The sequence below is a fragment of the Equus przewalskii genome, chromosome 10 (genome assembly GCF_037783145.1).
Source record: "Equus przewalskii isolate Varuska chromosome 10, EquPr2, whole genome shotgun sequence".
Lineage (NCBI taxonomy): Eukaryota > Metazoa > Chordata > Mammalia > Perissodactyla > Equidae > Equus > Equus przewalskii.
In genome coordinates, this window is record NC_091840.1 from 16,024,587 (window position 1) to 16,045,411 (window position 20,825).

General features: G+C 34.1%; 1 protein-coding gene across 16 annotated transcripts in view; it reads right to left on the reverse strand.

The window, feature by feature from the left end:
* The window catches only part of TANC2 (tetratricopeptide repeat, ankyrin repeat and coiled-coil containing 2), a 386,637-nt gene that overhangs the window by 145,137 nt on the left and 220,675 nt on the right, over positions 1-20,825 (reverse strand). For all 16 annotated transcript variants that reach the window (XM_070561684.1, XM_070561681.1, XM_070561680.1 and 13 more), the window contains one exon: positions 5,873-6,021. In XM_070561684.1, the coding sequence (XP_070417785.1) occupies positions 5,873-6,021 (149 nt within the window). The remainder of the gene's footprint in view (positions 1-5,872; positions 6,022-20,825) is intronic.

The window sequence follows — 20,825 nt, forward strand, 5'->3', positions numbered from 1 at the left end:
ATTTAACATGAGCAGAGACTGTGTCCAGTTTTTCTTCCTAGGAAATGTGCAGTGACAAGTATTCTCTATTACTGACATGAATTAATAGAGGAATTTTTTATTAAGCACAAATAGCCCTTGCTATTTCCAATCAATAAAACTTTTCTGAAGGCTTGGAACTTTGTTAATAATTTTCTTTGGATAGAAAAAAATCAATATTTCTGTAGCTGAGAAGAAATAAAAATAAGGCTCTTAATGCAAATAAGTGTTCTTTTGATACATAGGTGGCTGCCTAGAGACAATAAATGAATGCAGACAAAATGGCTTATTCTAAAAGCCTAACAAAACAGACTAAACAATATTAATGTAACACAAAACTACATAATTTCTCTGTAGAAACTGATTATAGATTGAATCACTTTGTATCCTGAATGATTCTTACACCTGAAGTTAACTCTTTTTTAAGTTTTGGACAGGAAGGAATGAATAATCACCAAAAAGACTGGTGCTAATACATTCTGGTTTACCTAATTTACTGATAATTCACTTTTCTTTAGCTCTTTCAACCCAAATAAATTACTGAAATAATGAATAAAAGTATTTTTTCAAATACTAAAGAAATTTTATCCTTTTCAAAATGGTAAGTGATCAGTGACAAAATTACTTGAAGGAGCACTAATGATAAATTTGACATCTTTAAATGTTTACTTTAAAAGAAGTCTTTCAACTTCTTCACATATAGAGTCTTTATATTCTCTCTGCTAAAACTGAATATTTACATTTAATAACTTGACTGACAAATGTGTTCATCACTAGATATGAAATATTACGGCTCTTTGACTCATCCTAAAATTATTTCCAGATGCAATCCCTTGTATTTAATTATCCGTGTTGAATCCAGGTTTTAATTTTAATTTAAATGCTACAACCAGGTCATAAAAGACACATTACACTCAACCAAGCACAAATGATATTCTCAGAACCCTGCAACCAAGTAAATCTTTTCAATCCTATCAATAATATTAGGAAGTAATTTTTCTCTTGCTTTTTTTGGGAGGGAGGGGGTGAGGAAGATTAGCCCTGAATTAACATCTGTGCCAATCTTCCTCTATTTTTTATATGTGAGATGCTGCTACAGCACGACTTGATGAGCAGTGTGTGGGTCCACGCCTGGGATCCGCACACATGAACCCAGGGGCCACTGAAGTGGAGTGTGTGAACTTAACCACTACACTACTGGGCCAGCCTCAGGAACTGATTTTTCTTAATAACAAAATAAGCCCTCAAATCTATGCCATTTCTCTTCTACTATATAATTTTTCTCCAGAGGAGGAAGGAGTTTCAATTTCTTTGTAATCTCCCCTATTTTTATAAAATGATAATGTATAAAATAAACAAATAAAAATGGAGCAATGATTTTTAACTAGGGATGCAGTAGAATCACCTGTGGAACGTATAAAACAAACTCCCCTACAAAACTGGCAGATACTGAGCCCTACTCCAGACTTACTGAATTAGAATCCTCCCTAGTTAGAATCTGGCATTGCAATTTTTAACCTCCTCATTGTCAGTTTAAGAAATATGTGGGTAGATGAAATGAACTTTTTTCGGGTCTTCTACATTAGATACATCTGTACTCATCCCATATTGAAAAAGTTTCAATTTCGTATGGATCTATTACTTCTACAGCAACTCATTTCCGTTTTTAGACAAGATTCTCAGTCTGTTCCTTGAGACAGGAAACTGTATTATATGCATAAGATAGCCATTATGGAGGTTAAGCCCCTAAATGACACTTATTTTTACTGTAAGTTATTTTCTGCAAAATAAAGCACATATCAAAGAATGTATGATTTAAAAGCTTTAACTGTAAAAACAAAGCTGAAAGATCAAGCTGTTTAGAAAGTAGGAAATTGCTTATGGCTTATGAATTAAAAGGTGGGCTTTTATGTTTATTTAAGGAGGCTCGTTAATGAGATACAGAAATCTCTTCTAGGCACAGAAAGATAACATCATCTACTCTTCATGCTGTAGGCTAAAATGGACATCTAATCAAGCCACTCCACTTCCAAAACCTTTCAGTGGTTTTCCCATTATCCTTAGTGTTCTCCAGAAGGATCCAAAATGCCCAATCTGGATCTCTTAAAGGTTCTACAAATACTCAAGATAAGAACCTAATGATGGAATTCATAAGGGAATATGTTCTAGGGAATACCCCAGAAACCACTGAGAGAAGAAAATATAGTGGTCAGTTTAATATCAATTCCAATACTTTGTCTTTTGCAGAAAAATGGTATATGCTGACTTGCCTGTGCTGGATTCTGTCACTACTAGTACTATTTTGAGGACTCCATTACCATACGGTCTGCCTAAACAAAGCAATCTATCTTTGTTAGTATGCTGTTTTGCTCAGAAGAACGTCACCAAATGAACATGACCTCCTAGTTCTTAATAATCTTCCTAAGACTAGATATTTCAATGATCAATTTAGCCACTTTCTTCTGTGGTTCCAAGGTAATTTCATGGTATATTATATTCCAAGAAGGCTATCATTTAGTCTCATTATTAATATTTTATATCTGTTTAATGGTTTACAGTGTAAAAAAAATTTAATATATTATTTCATTTATTCAATATCAACCAAGTTTGAGGCATAATGAATATTATTTCTCCCACTTAAGAGAAGTGAAAATGAAACTGCTTTAAGTACGAAAGCAATGAAGTAATTTCCCCAAATCATACAGCTCCTGCATATATTTATATACTAATTATATTGAATATTATTTTATACCTTTTATTAACATGGCATTTTATAGCTTAAAAAGTGTTTTCATATTCATGACTTAACTTGATTCTCACAACAATCCTGACAGGTGTTATTATTCTATATTATGCTGGAACAGTAGAGTGTAGCTGTTAAGAACAGGTTGTAACAGCAGACTGTCTGGATTTGAATACTATTCCATAACTTTCTGGCAGAGTATTTCCATTTTTTTATCTGAAAATTGGAATATAAATGGATCCTACCACATTAGGTTGTAAGGAAGTTTAAATAAAATAGGGCAAATAAAGCAATTAGTACAATGGTTGGTACGCAATAAGCATTTAAGAAATGTCAGTTATTACTACACATGAAACACCTAAAGCTCAGAGAAGTTAAGTGACATGTCCAAATTTAAAAAATGGTAAGTGGTAGAGGTGGAACCAGAACACAAATTTCTTACCTCTTGGTTCAGCGACTTTTCTATTACACTATATCACTTTAATTACATTTAATCAATGATCCTACTTATTTACTTATTTTAGGACTATTTTATTCAGTGAATGCACAAGGCATACTCCACGGACTGGTGACTTTATTCAGAAATCACTGTGCCATACTGTGACATGAAGCATCTCAAAAACAATCAAGTATAAATTTTAGCACCTGAAGAAATATAGCTTTTTAGAAACAACAGGATCCTTTGTAAATACTCAGACTATAACATCATGTTACTTGGTTATTATTAGAACAGTCACATTTTAACTTGCAATGAATATAAAGAAATAAAAAGTAAAATAGGTGTTTTGTTTATACCAATATTAAGAAAGCCCTAAATATATATTATTCCCACTTTTTATGCATAGAGCAGAGCATACTGACATGGTTATTTCAATGTAAACTGATAAAAAACAATCATCATTCCTGCCAGCAGGAAGCTTACATTCTTGTATGAGATACAGACAAAAAATTCGCACAACTAAACATGTAATGGAATGAATTAATGATAAGAACTATGAAGAAAATAAAGTAGCAGGATAAGGGGATATAGTGATGGGCAGGTGCTAATAGATAAAATAATTAAGGGAGGCCTCTATGAGGAGGTGACATTTGAACAGAGCACTGAATGAAGTGAGTTATGTGGGAAGAGCATTCCAGAATAAACAAATGTTTTATGTGTTTGAGGAATGAGAAGAAGGCCAGTGTTGCTGGGGAGCTGCAGGTGAAAGGGAGAGGAGTAGGAGATGATGCACGGGAGGTAGCAAGGGGTAAGATCAGGAAGTGCTTGTCTGGCCATGGTAAATATTTTAGGTTTAATTCTAACTGTGATGGGAATACAGTAGAAGATTTAGAGCAGAGAAGTTAAAGGATCAGATTCACATTTTACAAGGATCACTCTGACTATTGTGTGAACAGACTATAGAGAGGCAAGATTGGAAACAGAGATCTATTAGGAGGCTTTTATTCATACAGTAAACATTTATTGAGCACCTACTAATGGCAGACACTGTTCGAGGTGCAGAAGATACGGCAGTAAATAGAACAGGCAAAAGTTTCAGGCCTTCTAGCCTTACATTCTAGCAGCTATCACAGTAGCTATGACAAGAGATGACAGTGACATGGACTTAGATGTAGCAGTGGCAGTAATGAGAAGGGATTAGATTTAGCATACATTTTGAAGACAAAGTCTACATGATTTGCACAAAGAGTGACTGTGGAATATGACAGAGAAAAATCAACAATGGTTCCAATGTTTTTGGCCTAAGTATATAGGTGATAGCACCTACTCAGATAGGAAACACTGCAGACAGAGCTGGGAAAAAATGCAAGGGTTCAGTTCCTAACATAAGTTTGAGATGTATCTTGGACATACAGGTAGAAAAGGTAGTAGGCAGCTAGGTATACAGATCTAGAGTGAAGGGGAAAGGCAGGGCTTGAGATAATTCAGGAGTTAAGATAGCATTTAAACAAATAAGAATGGGGGAGTTTCATTATCATTAGAATCTCTGGGCATCTGAACTTTATAAAAACTGCCCAGGTGATTATAATGTGCAGCCAGCAAAACCAATGACCCAAGGAGGGACAATATAAATACTAAAGAAGTCTGAGGAGAGAGCTCTGGAACACCTGAACATCATCTACCAGTATATTCAAATAATCTTTTATTACTTTATTATTTTATGACAACACTAACATAGGACATAGAATCTTTATCAATATTTATAAAGGATATGCAATTTGAAATTGATTTGTCATCTTCTGAATAAAATGATTCACTGCAAGACAATCATTTTAAAGATTAAGACCACACAAATGAATCTGAATCTAGTACTTCCTTTGATACATTTAAACAGAAAAGAATGGAAATAGCCAAAAGAAAAAAATCTATGAAATAATTTTTTTCAAATTGCTGACATTTTAAAATTTCTGAGATGAATATTTAGATCATTCATTTTTCAGATTTTCTACTATTGTAATATATGTATTCAAAACTAAAGTTTATTTTTATACATATCTTTAACTATATACTACAAGTTTGGTTATAGTTTGTTTTTATTATTTCAGTTTAAAATATTTTCTAATTTCTTCTTTGACTCAAAGGCTATTTAGAAGTCTAATATTAGTCAAACATTTGGGGGATTTTCTAAGCTAACTTTTAGCCATCATTTTCTAAGTTATCATTTTGTAATTGATTAATTCTACTTTGGTCACAGTAATTCGAATCTTTTGAAATCTCCTGAGATCTGCTCTATGTATCACCATATCATCATCTGGTAAATAATCCATATGCTCCTGAAAACAATGTGTATTCTGCAATTTCTGGGTGCAGTGTTCATATATATGTCAATTTTGTTGACTTATTTACTTATTTCCTCATTCATTCAATAAATGAATTAAAACCTTAAGGTGGCTTTTTAAACCTAAGAATGAAACTAAAAGATGTTTCATAAACTGAAAAAAATACAGTGATTAGGGAAAATTAAGTTGTATCCCCAGGCCTCAAAAGGCATTCAACAATTGGGATTATTCTTCTCAGAACATACACATACATATTCCCCTGCAACATTGTTCCTTTCCTAGTATAACAGGCTGATTCGTCCCATGTATCAAAGTTGACAGCAAGCAGTTTACCTGATTTTCGTCCTGTACTTCCATGTTGTATTGGTCACCTGGCTGAACTTCTGTGACTTTCTCTCCAAGGAGGAAACCCAGACGAGTCATGAGTGTGTTTGCTGCCTCATCTACAGATGGAGGGGGGCCAAGCTCCTGTTCAGCATCACCTGTAACAGGAAGACATTGAAACACATGAATCTTTCAAAATAAAATGGGCTAGTTCTGCACTGTTCTTCCATTTAGTTGGGTCATTTCCTTTGTTCTCATATTCTAAATCCAAAATTACAAGGTCCTTTTCTAGAAGTTGATTTTCCTACTTTTACATAATATAATTGATATATAGTCTACTTGGATTATCCTCAACTCATCTTTTGAACACTTGAGTTTGAGAGAATGTTTTTGTAATTTACTGAACAGAAAAAGTTTCCCATTTCTTTGACAGTTAGCCTTTCAAAATACAGTCCTAGTCTTGGGATCTAGTTTCCAGCCACAATCACCACCTTCATTCAGGTTCTTTTATCCTTTTTTTCCCTACTGTTTGTGTAAATATTCTTTTATTATTTTGAAATCAATTCAAATATACAAAAAAATTTCAAAAATAGTACAAAGAATATTTTTTCCTTAACCATTTGAAAGTACAGACATAATGAACCATCATCCCTAGATAGTATGTATTTCCTATAAACGAAGGCATTCTTTCACATAACCACACTACCAGCACAGAAATCGGGAAAATAACATTGTATATTATGACAATCTTCTCCACAGGTCCCATTTAAGTTTTCACATTTGTCCCAGTAATGTCCTTTCTAGAGAAACAATCCAATTCAGGATTATGCAATGCATTTAGTTCACAGTTTTCTTTTCTCCCTTTAAACTGGAACAGTTCTTCAGCCTTTTCTTAACTTTCATGACCTTGACACTTTTGAAGTTATAGGCCAGTTGTTTTGCATGATGTCTTTCAATTTTAATTTATCTCATGTTATTTCATGATTTGATCTAGGTTATGCATTTTTGGCAGGAATATCATAAAAGTAATGCTGTGTTAACTTTGATCACTTGGTTATGGTAGTGTCTGCCAGATATTTCCACTCTAAAATTATACTTTTTATCTTTGTAATTAATAAGTATTTTGTGGGGGGCATACTTTGAGACCATGTAAATATCCCATTCTTCAACAAACTTTTAAACTTTAAAAAATATTTTTGTGGTAAAATATATATAACAAAATTTGCCATCCTAACCATTTTTAAGTGAACAATTCAGTGACATTAAGTACATTCACAATGTGGTGTAACCACTGCCACTACACATGTCCAGAACTTTTTCATCTCCAAAAGAAACTCTGTGCCCATTAAATGATAACTTGCCATTCCCCACTCTTTCTAGCCCCTAGTAACCTCCATTCTACTTTTGTCTCTATGAATTTGTTTATTCTAGGTACCTCATATTAGTAGAATCATACAATATTTGTCCTTTTATGTCTACCTTATCTTAGTTTGCATAATGTTTTCCATGTTGTAGCATGTATCAGAATTTCATTCCTTTTTATGACTGAATAATATTCCATTGTATGTATATATCACATTTAGTTTATCCATTCATCTGATGCTGGACACTTGGGTTGTTTCCACCTGTTGGGTATTATGAATAATGATAGTACGAACACTGGTGTACAAGTATCAGTCTGAATCTCTCCACAACAAACTTTTGACCACTACTTTCAGTATCCTTAATATTTCTTGATTACTATCATGATTGCCAAATAGTGATTTTTTAAAAATCCATTACTTTTTCTACAGGTTAATTTCTTTTCCCCATCCATCCATCCATTTGTATGAACTCATTGAAATATTTACATTCATTTTTATTTGTAAATCCATATACAAACACACACTCCAGAAGCTCACAGTGATGCCTCTAATTCCAATTCAGTACCATAGGATAAATTCTAGTTTTTTTCTTTTCCAAAGTTGTAACTCTGTTCTCCAATAGTGAGAAACCTGGCTCTCATTATCCTTACTTATTTAATCTATTCCCCCTACATGTAGCAAATTTCACTACTGCTCATTGCCACCCTGCACACAGATGCTCTCCTCATCCTGGCTGGGTTCCTACCTCATGCTGGCTAGGCCTCAGCTACTACTTCCCCCACAGTCAGCATCATTTTAAAAAATTGATATATAATTCGCATGCCATAAACTTTATCCCCTTAAAATGTACAATTCAGTGTCTTTTAAATATTCATAAGGTTATGCAACCATCACCACTCTCTAATTCTAGAACATTTCCATCACTCCAAAAAGAAAGCCCATTCAAGTTCATTTTTGCCCTGAAATTTAGACCCTAAAATTCCTGATCTCTGGCATTCATTTTAATCTTCTGCTTCCAAACTGTTACATTCTTTCCACATAACTAGCTTTTTAGGTTCTCTTTCTATTTAGGCTATTTTTCTGTGGTTACCAACCATAGGAATTATTCTTTTTCAAATCTTTTCACTAAGGGATGCTAAACAAAGTCAACATGAGGTTCTTCCTCAGACTCACTGTCCAGATAAATTTCCAAATAGAGAATTTATAGAAGTCACATAAAAAGAAGCCAGGAACTCAAAATGATCTATTCTAAACGTGATGCAGAAATAATTTACCTAAACTGAATATCTATTTACATTAACTTGATTCATTGTAAACATTTTTTTCAGGTTTTGTTTTACATTCAGACGCATTTAGTCTAACCTCATAACAATCCACAATAGCATAGATCCTATAGGACATTATAAAAATCTTTTCTTTTTAGTCAGATATGTCCTTTTAGCATAGCAAGCATTAGCTATAGTATCATATGGTTTGACACCAAAAATACAATAGCTTCTTAATTTTTTAGGCTATTCAGTATTGCACTAAACCAATCCAAATGGCGAGAAAGTGAGATTTATATTATTATTCAGTCTAACATTTATCTAAACTTCTGTGCTAAAGCCGCAGCAGGGGGTCAGAGGAAAAAACTGTATGTGTATTTCTGTATGCTATTATTGCTTGCATTCAAGCATTCCACCTGTGGGGAAAATTGATATAGAACTCTTACTGAATTTAGTCAGCATAGAAAAACAGGTTCTATTTTCCCTTCCCTACTTTCCCTCCAAAAGCCAACATAAATAGATTTCTCTACCACAGAACAGAAGAAAGAAAATCAGTAGGATTATTTTTACATTACAAATATTTAGATTTAGTATTTTCTCCCAAAGAATAATTGAAAGCTTCCTACTCCTTGATAAAAGAAAAAGGTATCTGCCATACTCAAATTCACAAATTACCCTTTCTCTTCTATACATTAAACTAGTTAAGTTTTTCCAAATTCTTCTCGGCATATATTCCTGACCTCTAGATGTTCTTGGGCTCCATTTCACTTTCTTCTAGAAAGTCATCCTGATAATCACCAAATATTTTCTAAAGTGCATGTTAACACTAGGTACTATGACATCTTGAGGAATTCTTGTAGTATGGGTCAGCTGGTGATAAATTCTGTGTTTTAATGTGTTGAAAGAAGTCTTTATTTTGCCATTATTATTGAAAGATATCTTTTCAGGTTATAGAATTCTAGTTGGATATATATACAGTGTCAGAACTTTAAAGATTTTGTTCTACTGTCTTCTAGCTTGAATGTTTTTCCAAGAAGTGGGTTGTTATCCTTGTCTTTCTTTCTCTGTATGCAATTTTGTGTGCTTTCTCTGACTAACTTTGAGTGTTCTGTTTATTATTAGTTTTAAGCAGTTTTATAATGTTGTTTCTCAGTATAATCTTCAGGTTCTTGTGCTTGGGATTTACCGAGCTTCTTAGATCTGTGGATTTAGAGTTTTCAAGAAATTTAGAAAATTTCTGGCTATTTTTCCTTCAAATATATATATAATCTATTTATTAAATATTATATGTTCTATTATATTTATATATTATAAATATGTTATGTGTTATAGCATAATATATTATATATATATATATATATATATATATATATATATATATATATATATAGTTTGGTTATGCTCTCCCTCCTCTCCTCTCATCCTTCTGGGACTCTGATTACACACTTATTAGGCTGCTTTTTTTTTTTTTGCCGAGGAAGATTTACCCTGAGCTAACATCTGTGCCAATTTTCCTCTATTTTTCAGTGTGTGGGCTGCCAGCACAGCATGGCCACTAATAGAGCAGTGTAGGTCTGTGCCTATGAACCAAACCCGGGGTGCCAAAGTGGAGCACGCTAACTTAACCACTAGGCCACCAGGGCTGGCCCTCATTAGGCTTCTTGAAGTGGTCCCACAGTCCACTTTTTCAGTCTTTTTTCCTTAAGTGTTTCACTTTCAATAGTTTCTATTGTTATGTCTTCAAGTTCACTCATCTTTTCTTCTGCAATATCTAATTGGGTGTTAACTCCACCTATTGTATTTTTCATTTAAATCTCTAATATGGTAATTTTTATCTCTAGAAGTTCATATTAGGTCATTTTTATGTTTTCACATTTCTAACATACTATTTCCTCTCTTTGTGAAAATACAGAATAAAGTTACAACTGTCTTATTGCTTCTGTCTACTAATTCTATCGCCTGGCTAATTCGGGGGTTGACTTTGACTGACTGAATTTACTCCTCCTTATAGGAAGTGTTTTCCAGCTTCTTTGCATGCCTGGTAACTTTTTTGATTGGATGCCAGGCATTATGCATTTTTCACTTGGGTGCTGCTGGATGTTTTTGTAATCCTGTAAATATTCTTTATATATATATATATATATATATACACACATGCACATATGCATGTATAATGTTTCTAGAACTTTGCATTTGTTTTCCTGTCTTCCTTCTCATCCTTTAGAGCTTTGTTTAATCTTTATATAATCCAGCTAATTTCTTTACAGCACTTACCATGATCTACAATCATCTCATTTATTAGTTGACTCGTTTTATTGCCTGTTTGCCCAACTAGAATATAAGCTCAACAAACAGACGGATCCTGTTTGTCCCTTTCACTGTTTTAGCCATAGTATATAGTGTACTACCTGGCATATAATACACAAATAAATCTTTACTGACTGAATAAATAAATTAGGTCTTCTATATAAACCAAAAAGTTTTATGTGTTTCCTCAAATATAAACTACTTTTTAAATAAAATTTTATCTTTAATCATAGCATAGAATGTGTGCGATGTTGGTGGCACCACCAACAGACAACTCTAAGGGGCTCTATAATATCCAACAGTTCCTCATTTCCCTACCTCTGCCTAACTAAGGTACTCTAACATAAAATCTCAGGAAAAAGCTGTGTTATACATGGTATAAACTAATCTGTTCTCTGTATCTATGAGCTTGGCTATTTTTAGATTCCACATATAAGTGAGATCATCCAATATTTGTCTATCTCAGTCTGACTTATTTCACTTAGCATAATGCCCTCAAGGTCCATCCATGTCCACGTTGCTGCAAATGGCAAGAACCATGTTGTTGCAAATGGCAACAGTTTCTGATTAAAATTCTAAATGTTATTCTGAAGATATCTGTAATAAAATTTAAAAGTCCCTGACCTTTTTAGATTTCACAACACTTATTACACTACACACAAATGGCAGGCAAGAAGCTATATGGGAAAATGAAGGAGTGGTAAATCAAGAAAACAAGGGAAGTGGGGTGAGAGAGAGTGAGATGATTTGAAGGAAATGGAAAAGGCCTTTCCTGTGCTTTATTATCACAGCATATATCACATTATAATTTCATGCATTGTTCACAAAAGTCACGTTACTCAATTAAGAAAGAGAGTAGAGGAAAACAAACCAAACTCTTCCTTTTTCTTCTAGGTTCTTATCCTCATGTCACTCTTATTATTACTGTATCACTCTATTCTCTTACCTGCTTTTCTTCTATGGCCCTGATAGAGGTTGAAAAGAAACTAATATTTATTATCTTTAAGAAGCCCACAAGTTCACATATTTTATATACATTGAAGTATTTATGGGAGAAATGATATAATGATTGAGTTTTGCTGAAATTACTACAGAAAAAAATGGGGAAGATATAGCTAAAACAAAGTGGTCAAAATTATTGAAGCTGGGAAATGAGTACATAGTAGTTCATTATTCTATTTTCTACTTCTATGAATATTTGGAATTTGGGGTAAAAAACTAGGCAAAGAAGTTTCTTTTGAATAACTCAGTGGTTCTCAACTGGGGACAGTTTTGCCTCCAGGGAACATTTGGCAATGTCTAGAGATATTTCTGGATGTCACAACTTGGGGGAGAGATGTTACTACTGGCACCTGGTAGGTAGAGGCCAGAAATTCTACTAAACATCCTACAATACACAAGAGAGTTCTCATAATGAAGGATTATCTAGCCCCAAAAGTCAATAGTATTGAGGTTGGGAAACCGTAAAACAGCTAGAATGACGTTATCCTTTAAAATTTGTCAAACTGGATGAACTCTCAATACACAGTCAGTACGCAGACAAGTCTCCAACCTGTTATTTCTGAGTATTCTTAGAGTTACTTCAATTTCTGGCTTACGGTGAGTTTTTAGTCTCTGGGCTGTTTCCATTCTGAGTGTGAGGTATGTTTTCTGCAGTACTGGATTCTGCTATAATCTTTTCAGCCTTCAACGGACCTTAGTCTTATGGTGATGAATAGGCAGGACTTTACTGGGGTTACACTGTGTGTGTCAAGGGTAGGGGATTATACCAAGGCACAGAACAACTTAAAATTAAAAATATGATATATCTCATATTTTTCACAGATTATCTATTATTAATTATAATAACAGCAAGCATATATGGGGATTAACTATATGCCAAGTACTGTTTCTAAGTATTTTACATAAATTAACTCATTTAATTACCACAACGGCCCTGTGAGGTAGACACTGTTATCCTCATTTTATGAATAAAGAAAGTGAAGCACAGAAGGGATAAGTAACTTACCCAAATTCACGTGGCTAGTAAGTGGCTAAACCAGGCAATCTGGATCTAAAACTCAAGCTCTTAAACCTGAAACTTACTGCCATCCCCAATTCCAGTCTCTTACCATGTTGCTGGGCATCACTTCTTACCTCCCTTCTGCCCAGGTATTTGCTCAAAACTCTCAAAATTCCTCTTAAATCCTCATACTAAATATTTTACCTATCTTTTTGTCTCATCCATAACTAACCAGGTGATGTGAAGAGGGTGTCATCTTCATAACCAAACACACTCAGTTGAAGTATGTCCCTAAACAATGATAGTACTTTCCTTGAGTGGAATTCTACTGTGACTTCTTTAATAATCATGAATTTGGAGTATGATAAACAAAAATGATGGCTGGTAGGTTGTTGGAAAATAATCACTGTGACACTATTATACACAAAATAAATCATACAGCATTCACACTTTATGCTGATTAAAATTATTTAAATTTATAGCTCTTGGTTTCACTTTGGCTATTTGGGAAAAGTGTGTTTATGCAATAGGCTTTGCTCCCAGAATACTGAATGAAGAATACAGCACCATAAAAACTAATTTACATGAAAATGGAAAGGTTCAAGAACAGTAAAGAAAACTTAAAGAAGAATGACTTCTATTAATATCAAGACTTAATATAATGCTAAAGTAATTAAGACAGGGTACGGTTGACAGAAACATAGATAAAAAGACCAATGAAACAGAATCCAGAATCCAGAAGCATATCTATACATATATAATCATTTTATTTAGGACAAAGGCACCACTGCAATATTTTAGTAACAGGATGGTAGTTTCAATATTGGTGATGGATTAATATGATATGAATAAAAATGAATCCTGTCCCTACCTCATATCATACACAAAAACCAATTCCAGATGCACTATAGACCCAAATGTGAAAGGTAAAACAATAAAGTTTCTAGAAGATTACCTAATAGAATATCTTCATGACCTAGGACTACGCAAAGATTTCTTAAACAGCATACAAAAGGGACTAACCAAAAAAGAAAAAATGGATAAAGTGAAGTTTATTAATAGGAAAAACTTCTGTTCACCAAAGACATCACTAAGAGGGTAAAAAGGCAAGCTGTAGAGTGGGGAAAGATATCTGTAGTTCATATGATCTAACAAAGGACTTGTATCCAGAATATATAAAGAACCCTCACAAATCAATAAGAAAAATAAAGACAATCCAAATAAAAGATGGACAAAAAATCTACACAGGAATTTACAAAAGAGGATATTCAAATAATCAATAAGCATATGAAAAGCTGTTCAACATTACTGGGAAATGCAAATAAAAACCACAATGAGATACCCTACATAAGTGCAGTGCAGAATAGCACAGAAAACAAACAAAACATCTGACAATATGGGGTAAAGAACACTTAAACTGTACTGGTGGGAATGTAAATTGGTAGCATTAAATTTCGAAGAATTTTTAGGCTGAACATCCCGAAACCCTATGACCCAGCAAGTACACTACTAGGTATATGCCAAAAGAAAAAACATGCATAGGTGCATCAAAATATATGTAACAAACATTCATAGAAGAATTATTCATAATAACCAAAATTGAAATTGTCCATCAACAGCAGACTTACAACGAAATATGACAGTAATAAAAGAGAATCTTACAAACACATTACTGACCAAAAGGAGAGAGACTCAAAAGAGTACATACTAAATGATTTCATTTATACAACGTTTGAAAATTGGTAAAAGAAATAATTGATAATGACAGTCAGAACAGTGGTTATGCTTGTAGGGAGTGGACAGCGATGCAGAAGCATGAGCAAAGCTTTTGAAGTGCTGGTAATGCTCTATAGCTTGATTTAGGTAGTGATTATATAGATGTGTCCAATTTATGAAATTTCATACAGCTGCATAATTATGATTTGTGTACCTTTCTGTATTTATATTTTAATTTTAAAAAACTACAGAAAACATATTAAGGACACAGGACACTGGGTTTGAGAATGCAAAAATATTCACAATACCTGGGGGTTTTTTCCCTCCAAGAAAGAAGTCTAGAGTTATGAAAAAAGAAATAGTGCTATATTATTTAAAAATTTAGTATAAAATAAAAAATTACTTGACCACTCCTCTTGTACCAGTTAACAACTTAAAATGGAGCAATGACATAAAGATAGAGAGAAGCTAACGTATATAAGAAATATTTTCTAAGTTAAAGAAAGTGCTAGAAAGTGCAGAGAAAGAAACAAACTTGTCTTGGAAGGGTGGAGGGAGGAAAAAGAGGGAAGAAGGCTCTTGGAGGAGGCCATACTAAAAATTCTTATAATGGTTGAGTTTGATTTTTCAACAGTAGAATTAGGGAAAAAGAACAGAGAGAACAATTTTCAGATTCAAATTCTGTATGACTTATCAGTTCAAGTGAAACACAGAACTCTTAAGATCAAAACTGATTAAATGTAGCATATTTAATGTTTGTGTGTGAGGAAGATTGGCCCTGAGCTAACAATTGTTGCCAATCTTCCTCGTTTTGCTTGCTTGAGGAAGACCGTCACTGAGCTACCATCTGTGCCTAGTTTCCTCTATTTTATGGGGATACCAGCACAGCATGGCTTGACAAGGGGTGCTAGGTCTGTGCCCGGGATCTGAACCTGCGAACCCCAGGCTCCAGAAGCGGAGTGTGCGAACTAAACCACTAGGCCACTGGGCTGGCGCCTATTTAATGTTGTTTTAAAAGTGTTTTAAGTTTATTTCTGGAGTAATAATATTGATAGTAGTGCTAGTAGTAATAATAATAACTAATACTCATTGAGATATTACTGTTTGGTACCTTTCTAAGTGCTTTACATGTATTAAATCATCGAATCTTCACAACATTCCGAACCTTATAGACAGTAGAAATGAGGCACACAAAGATTAAGTTCTTGCTTGCCCATGGTTACAGAATTAGGTAAGTGACAGAGTCAATATTGAAGTCCAGGCTGTCTGGCTCCTGAGCCTGTGTTCTTAACCACTTTATTATTTTGCCAGGAAATATGTGATTATTGAGTATAAACTGTTTATATGGCTATTTATTTTTACCTTTAACAACATCCAGCAGGATTATCTGATGATAGACAATATAGGAAAGCATTCATTAATTCAATAAATATTTACTGAGTACTTTCTGTGTGTTCAGTACTGTGTTAGGTGTTAAGATATTCATTTAAGAACAATGGGCATAGTCCCTATCCTTAAGGAGCTTATAGTCTAATGGGGGAAAATAGAAAATAAATAATTTAATTAACTCATAGTAAATTAAAATTTGTGAGAAATATAATGCAGGCAAGAAATAGGATGTTGTAAAAAAGCAAGTGCTGAATATTTCAGACCATTTTGGTATTTATTTGATGACATCAATTCTCCTTTCAGAGATGGTTTACGCCTTACAAAATTTGCAAAAGTGCCTTCTACTTAAAGCAGCCAAACTGCAGAGGGATTAAACAATGTTTAAAACTGTGCCAAGAAATGAACATCTAAAAGCTAATGTATCCAAATCCCTAATCTGTATTCCTAACACGGCAGGTTACACATAGTCTAGTTCCAGAAACTCTTAATTCTCAGCATTCTCTTAGCATTTTCACATCGGGCTGTTTACATTTTCCTTTATGATCTGTTAATTATAAACTGCTTGTTTTCATCTATTTCAAGACTCAGAAATTTGTACCAAATTTAATCAAATACAGAAACCCACGTTTCCTCTCCAACAGAGTCACAAAACCTATCATTAGCTTGGCCCAATTGCCAAAGCAAACCTGGTTATACTTTCATTTCTTAGTTCTTAAATGACTACCTAAATTTTTCCTTTTCTGATGAATATTGGAAAATGTTTGACTGCTAAAAGCAGGGGCTGCTATTTGTCACAGTAACTGCTGAAGCCCGCATGGGAGCTCTTCCACAACCTCCCAAAACTGAGCTCCCGAATGTGAGAATCACTGCCTACCAGCAATCAAGAATCAAAGCAACCACCAATAGCTCATCTCCACTCATAGTGGCTCACTTTAAAGCATTCGCGACACTTAGTTCCCTGGGGCATATTTCAAGAAGACGGGAGGAAACAGATGAAACAACTGTCGAAACTGGGGGATGGGTACATGGAAGGATTTTTGAGTATTTTTAAAACTTTACATAAAAGTTTTTTTGGCTTGGCCATGTGACTTTATTTGGACCTTGGAATGTTATGAACAGAGAATTGAAATGTGCCTGTGCAGTTGGGCTTCTGTTCTTGTGCTCTGGTGATCCAGCAGGAGAACAGCTTCTCTCCAGCTGATGCCCATTCAGCCTGGGTTCCAGAATGGATACACACAGACCTGAGCCCAGCTCGAACTCGAGCTGCCTCAGCCAAGGTGCAGCCTGAAACAGAGCCATTCCAAACAATACTTGCAAATCCTTGAGTAAGAAAAAAATTGCTTATTTTTGGTGGCAAGAAGTTTTAGGATGGTTTGTTACATAGGATTATTGTGAACATTTAATTTTTAGATATCTAATTTGACTAAAATACAACCATAACTTAATTAGCAGATCATAATGAATTTCTGGTGGTTTTTCCTACCATGTATTATTTTCTGTTCAATATAAGCACTTACTCACTTTCATATCCACTTACTTCTAGTTGCCACCTTAGTCCAGATTCTATTCTTATTTCTTACTCATCTATTGATCTTCTCTTTTTAAAGATATAATATACATACAATAAATTATATTCCTACAAAGGATACAATTCTATAAAATTTGACAGATATAGACATCTGTGAAACAACCACCAAAATCAGGATACAGAACATTTCTATCATCCCCAGAACCTTCCCTGTGTGGCTTTGAAGTCAAACCCTCCCTCAACCCTTAGCCACAGGCAACCACTGACCTCTTTTCTGCTATCTTAGATTAGTTCGTATATTCTATAATTTTATATAAATAGAATTAAACAGTATTTATTCTTTTTTGTCTGGCTTCTTTCATTCAGCATAATGTTCTTGAAGTCCATCCATGTTGCTGAGTCTTTCAATAGTTTGTTCTTTTTTATAGCTGAGTAGTATTCCTTTGTCTGGATGCACCATATTTTACTTGTTTTCTGTTGATGGACACTGGATTGTTTCCAGTTTTTGGCTATCACATATAAAGGTGCTATGTAAAAGTTTTTATGTGGACATATATTTTAATTTCTCTTGGACAAATACATAGGTGTGTAATGGCCAGGTTATAAAGTTTAAAAATGTAAAAATTTGACTTTATAAGAAATTGCCAGTTTCCAGAGAGATTGTTCAGTTTACACTATCACAAGCAGTGTATAAGAGTTCTAGTATCTTCAATATGTGGTACTATGAGCTGTTCTGATTTTAGCCATACTAATGAGTGCACAGTGGTATCACATGGTTTTAATTTGCATTTCTTTAATGACTAATGATGTTGAGCATCTTTTCATGTGTTTATTGGCCATTTTATATCTTCTTTTGTGAATGTCTCTTCAAATCTTTTGTACCATTTAAAAAATTAGGTTCTCTTCTTGTTAATTAGTTGTAAGATTCTTTATTTTGGATATCTGTCAGACGTATGTATGCTAGTATTTTATCCCATTCTATGGTTTGCCTTTCCCTTTTCTTAACAGTGTTTTTTGAAGAGCAAAGGTTTTTAAGTTTAGATAGATAAGTTCAACTTTTAAATTTTTTTCTTTTATAGCTCATAGTTATGTCCTATCCAAGAAATCTTTGCCTACCCAAAGTTATAAAGATTTGCTTCTAGCTCTTACATTTAAGTCTACAATACATTTTAACTTTTATGCATGGTATGAGGTAAGGGTCAATGTTTATTTCTCCATTGAATTTCCCTGGGACCTTTACTGAAGAATAATGGAAGTCCTTTAACTTTGTAATTCTTTGAAAAACTGCTTAGGCCATTCTAGGTCATTTGCATTTCCATATAAATTTAGAATCATGTAAACTTCTAATTTAGAATCATGTAAATCTCTACAAACATTTTTTTCTTGGGTTTGTGTTGAATCAATTTGAGGAAAATTACTATTTTAACAATACTGAATCTTCTAATCCATAAATATGACACAGAGCATTTATCTGGATCTTTAATTTGTCTCAGCAATGTTTTATTTATAATTTTTAGTGTACGTGTTTTGTTAAATTTATCCCTAAATATTTCATGATTTTGGATGCTATTGTAAATGATATTGCTTTTAGATTTAATTTTCTAATTGTTCTTTGCTAGAATTTAGAAATACTACTGATTTTTATATAAGGACCTTGCTGTCCTCCTTTTTTCAACTTACATAAACACATTTATATAAATGTAATTGGAAACGTTGCAAGTATTGGCTTATGTTTGTGTATTGTTCTGCTAATATATAAACATTTTACATAATATAAAGGTAATTAAGAGTTGGGGAGGGTAATCTCCGCATTCACTGTGGAACACTGACATATCAAAGCAGGTTATCAGGGGCTTCTTTACACCAAATTTGGAAGAAACAATGATGAGACACCCTGGAATTAACTAGATCTGGCATTAGGATTCTTAAACAGGAAAGGGAGATGGACAAAGACTACCTCCTGAATTCCTCAGGCATGTCCCTAAATATATATAGAAACTTTCTTTAGTGTTCCTAGGGGCAACAATTTGGTGTGGGACACTGAGATGTCACTTATAATGTTTTCAAACTTAACTCCAGGAATCTGATTCTGAGTTATTCTAGCTGGGGATAAAGGCAGGGAGAGTGGAGGTACTGTAAGGTTATAAGAAAATGAGACTATTAAAAGAGCTGTAAAACTAGGGGTACTGTAAAGAACCAAAAGGGCAAGTTAATTCTAATTTAGAAGTCTGAGAAGAGCTGTAATACTGGTATACGGGAAAAGGGATTTCCGTCACCCAGCACAGCTTTAGTGCCATGAGATGACTAAGTAGACATCAATTAACGTGGAAAGTGATATATCACCAAGGCATTAATAATGCCAAAGTCATGTCCAGATCTACCTTTGTCATTGGGAGTGACAGCATGGCAGCTGTCATGAAGGTCACAAAGTGCAGATAAGAGAGAATGGTACAAGTGGCTGCAGAGGATGATAAGGTAAAGGTGTAACCCGCCCAGGCCAGGAAAACAAATAACTCACAGAAGGGGATTATAGCAACTATGTTGTTCCAGGTGAAACAGTGTTCTTGTCATTTTGCAACCACAAGTGGTATGCAATTGTTCTCATGAAGTGTAAGGAATCCAGTTCCAAAACTTTACATTCTATGTGCATACGTCTGAGTCCTATCAAAAAAGCATTTCTTTTGTATGTATGTTTGTTTACGTTGAAGCATGGAAGTCATATATGTTCTATGTTAGACTACTGTAATTATGTTATGTGAAAAAAGGTATGGAAATAAATGAAAACCACCCAAATAAGAATAAGCAAAGGCTATTTATTCAGAGCTTGATATAGCAAGGGAGTCAGCCACCATCACTTGCACTTGGCAGAGACTCAAAGGCAGGCAGAGGAGTGGGAAACCTTTACAGTGGGGAATAAAGGGAAAGGTTTCAGATATGCCCTGACTGGAGGTACTTGGCATGGAGAAGCTGAAGCAGGCTAACTAGAAGCAGATGCATCCTATGTGATTGGTTGGGTGTGCATACTTAACTCTCTCTGGTTGGTCCTAAGTTAAAAGTGAGGGCAAAAACTAGAGAAGCTGTCAGTTAATAATCAAACGCCCATCATTTTGCTCCGAGTGTTATAGGAGTTATTCTTGCCTTCCTGGACTGGTTGCCAGAGACAGTAGTCTGACTTCTTACAGGTCTGACTTGTAGATAGTAGGTTGGCTCCTGGGCTGGTCACTGCAGATTGGGGTCAGAGTTCTATTTTTATATATGGTCTGGCTATTGTATATATATTCAGTTTTTCAAACGATAGTGTTAGGTTTATTCACATATTTCTTTTTCCTATCATTGAGGATAAATGTGTCACATTTGGCTAGCAGATACTATTTTCCTAAAATCTTCATTC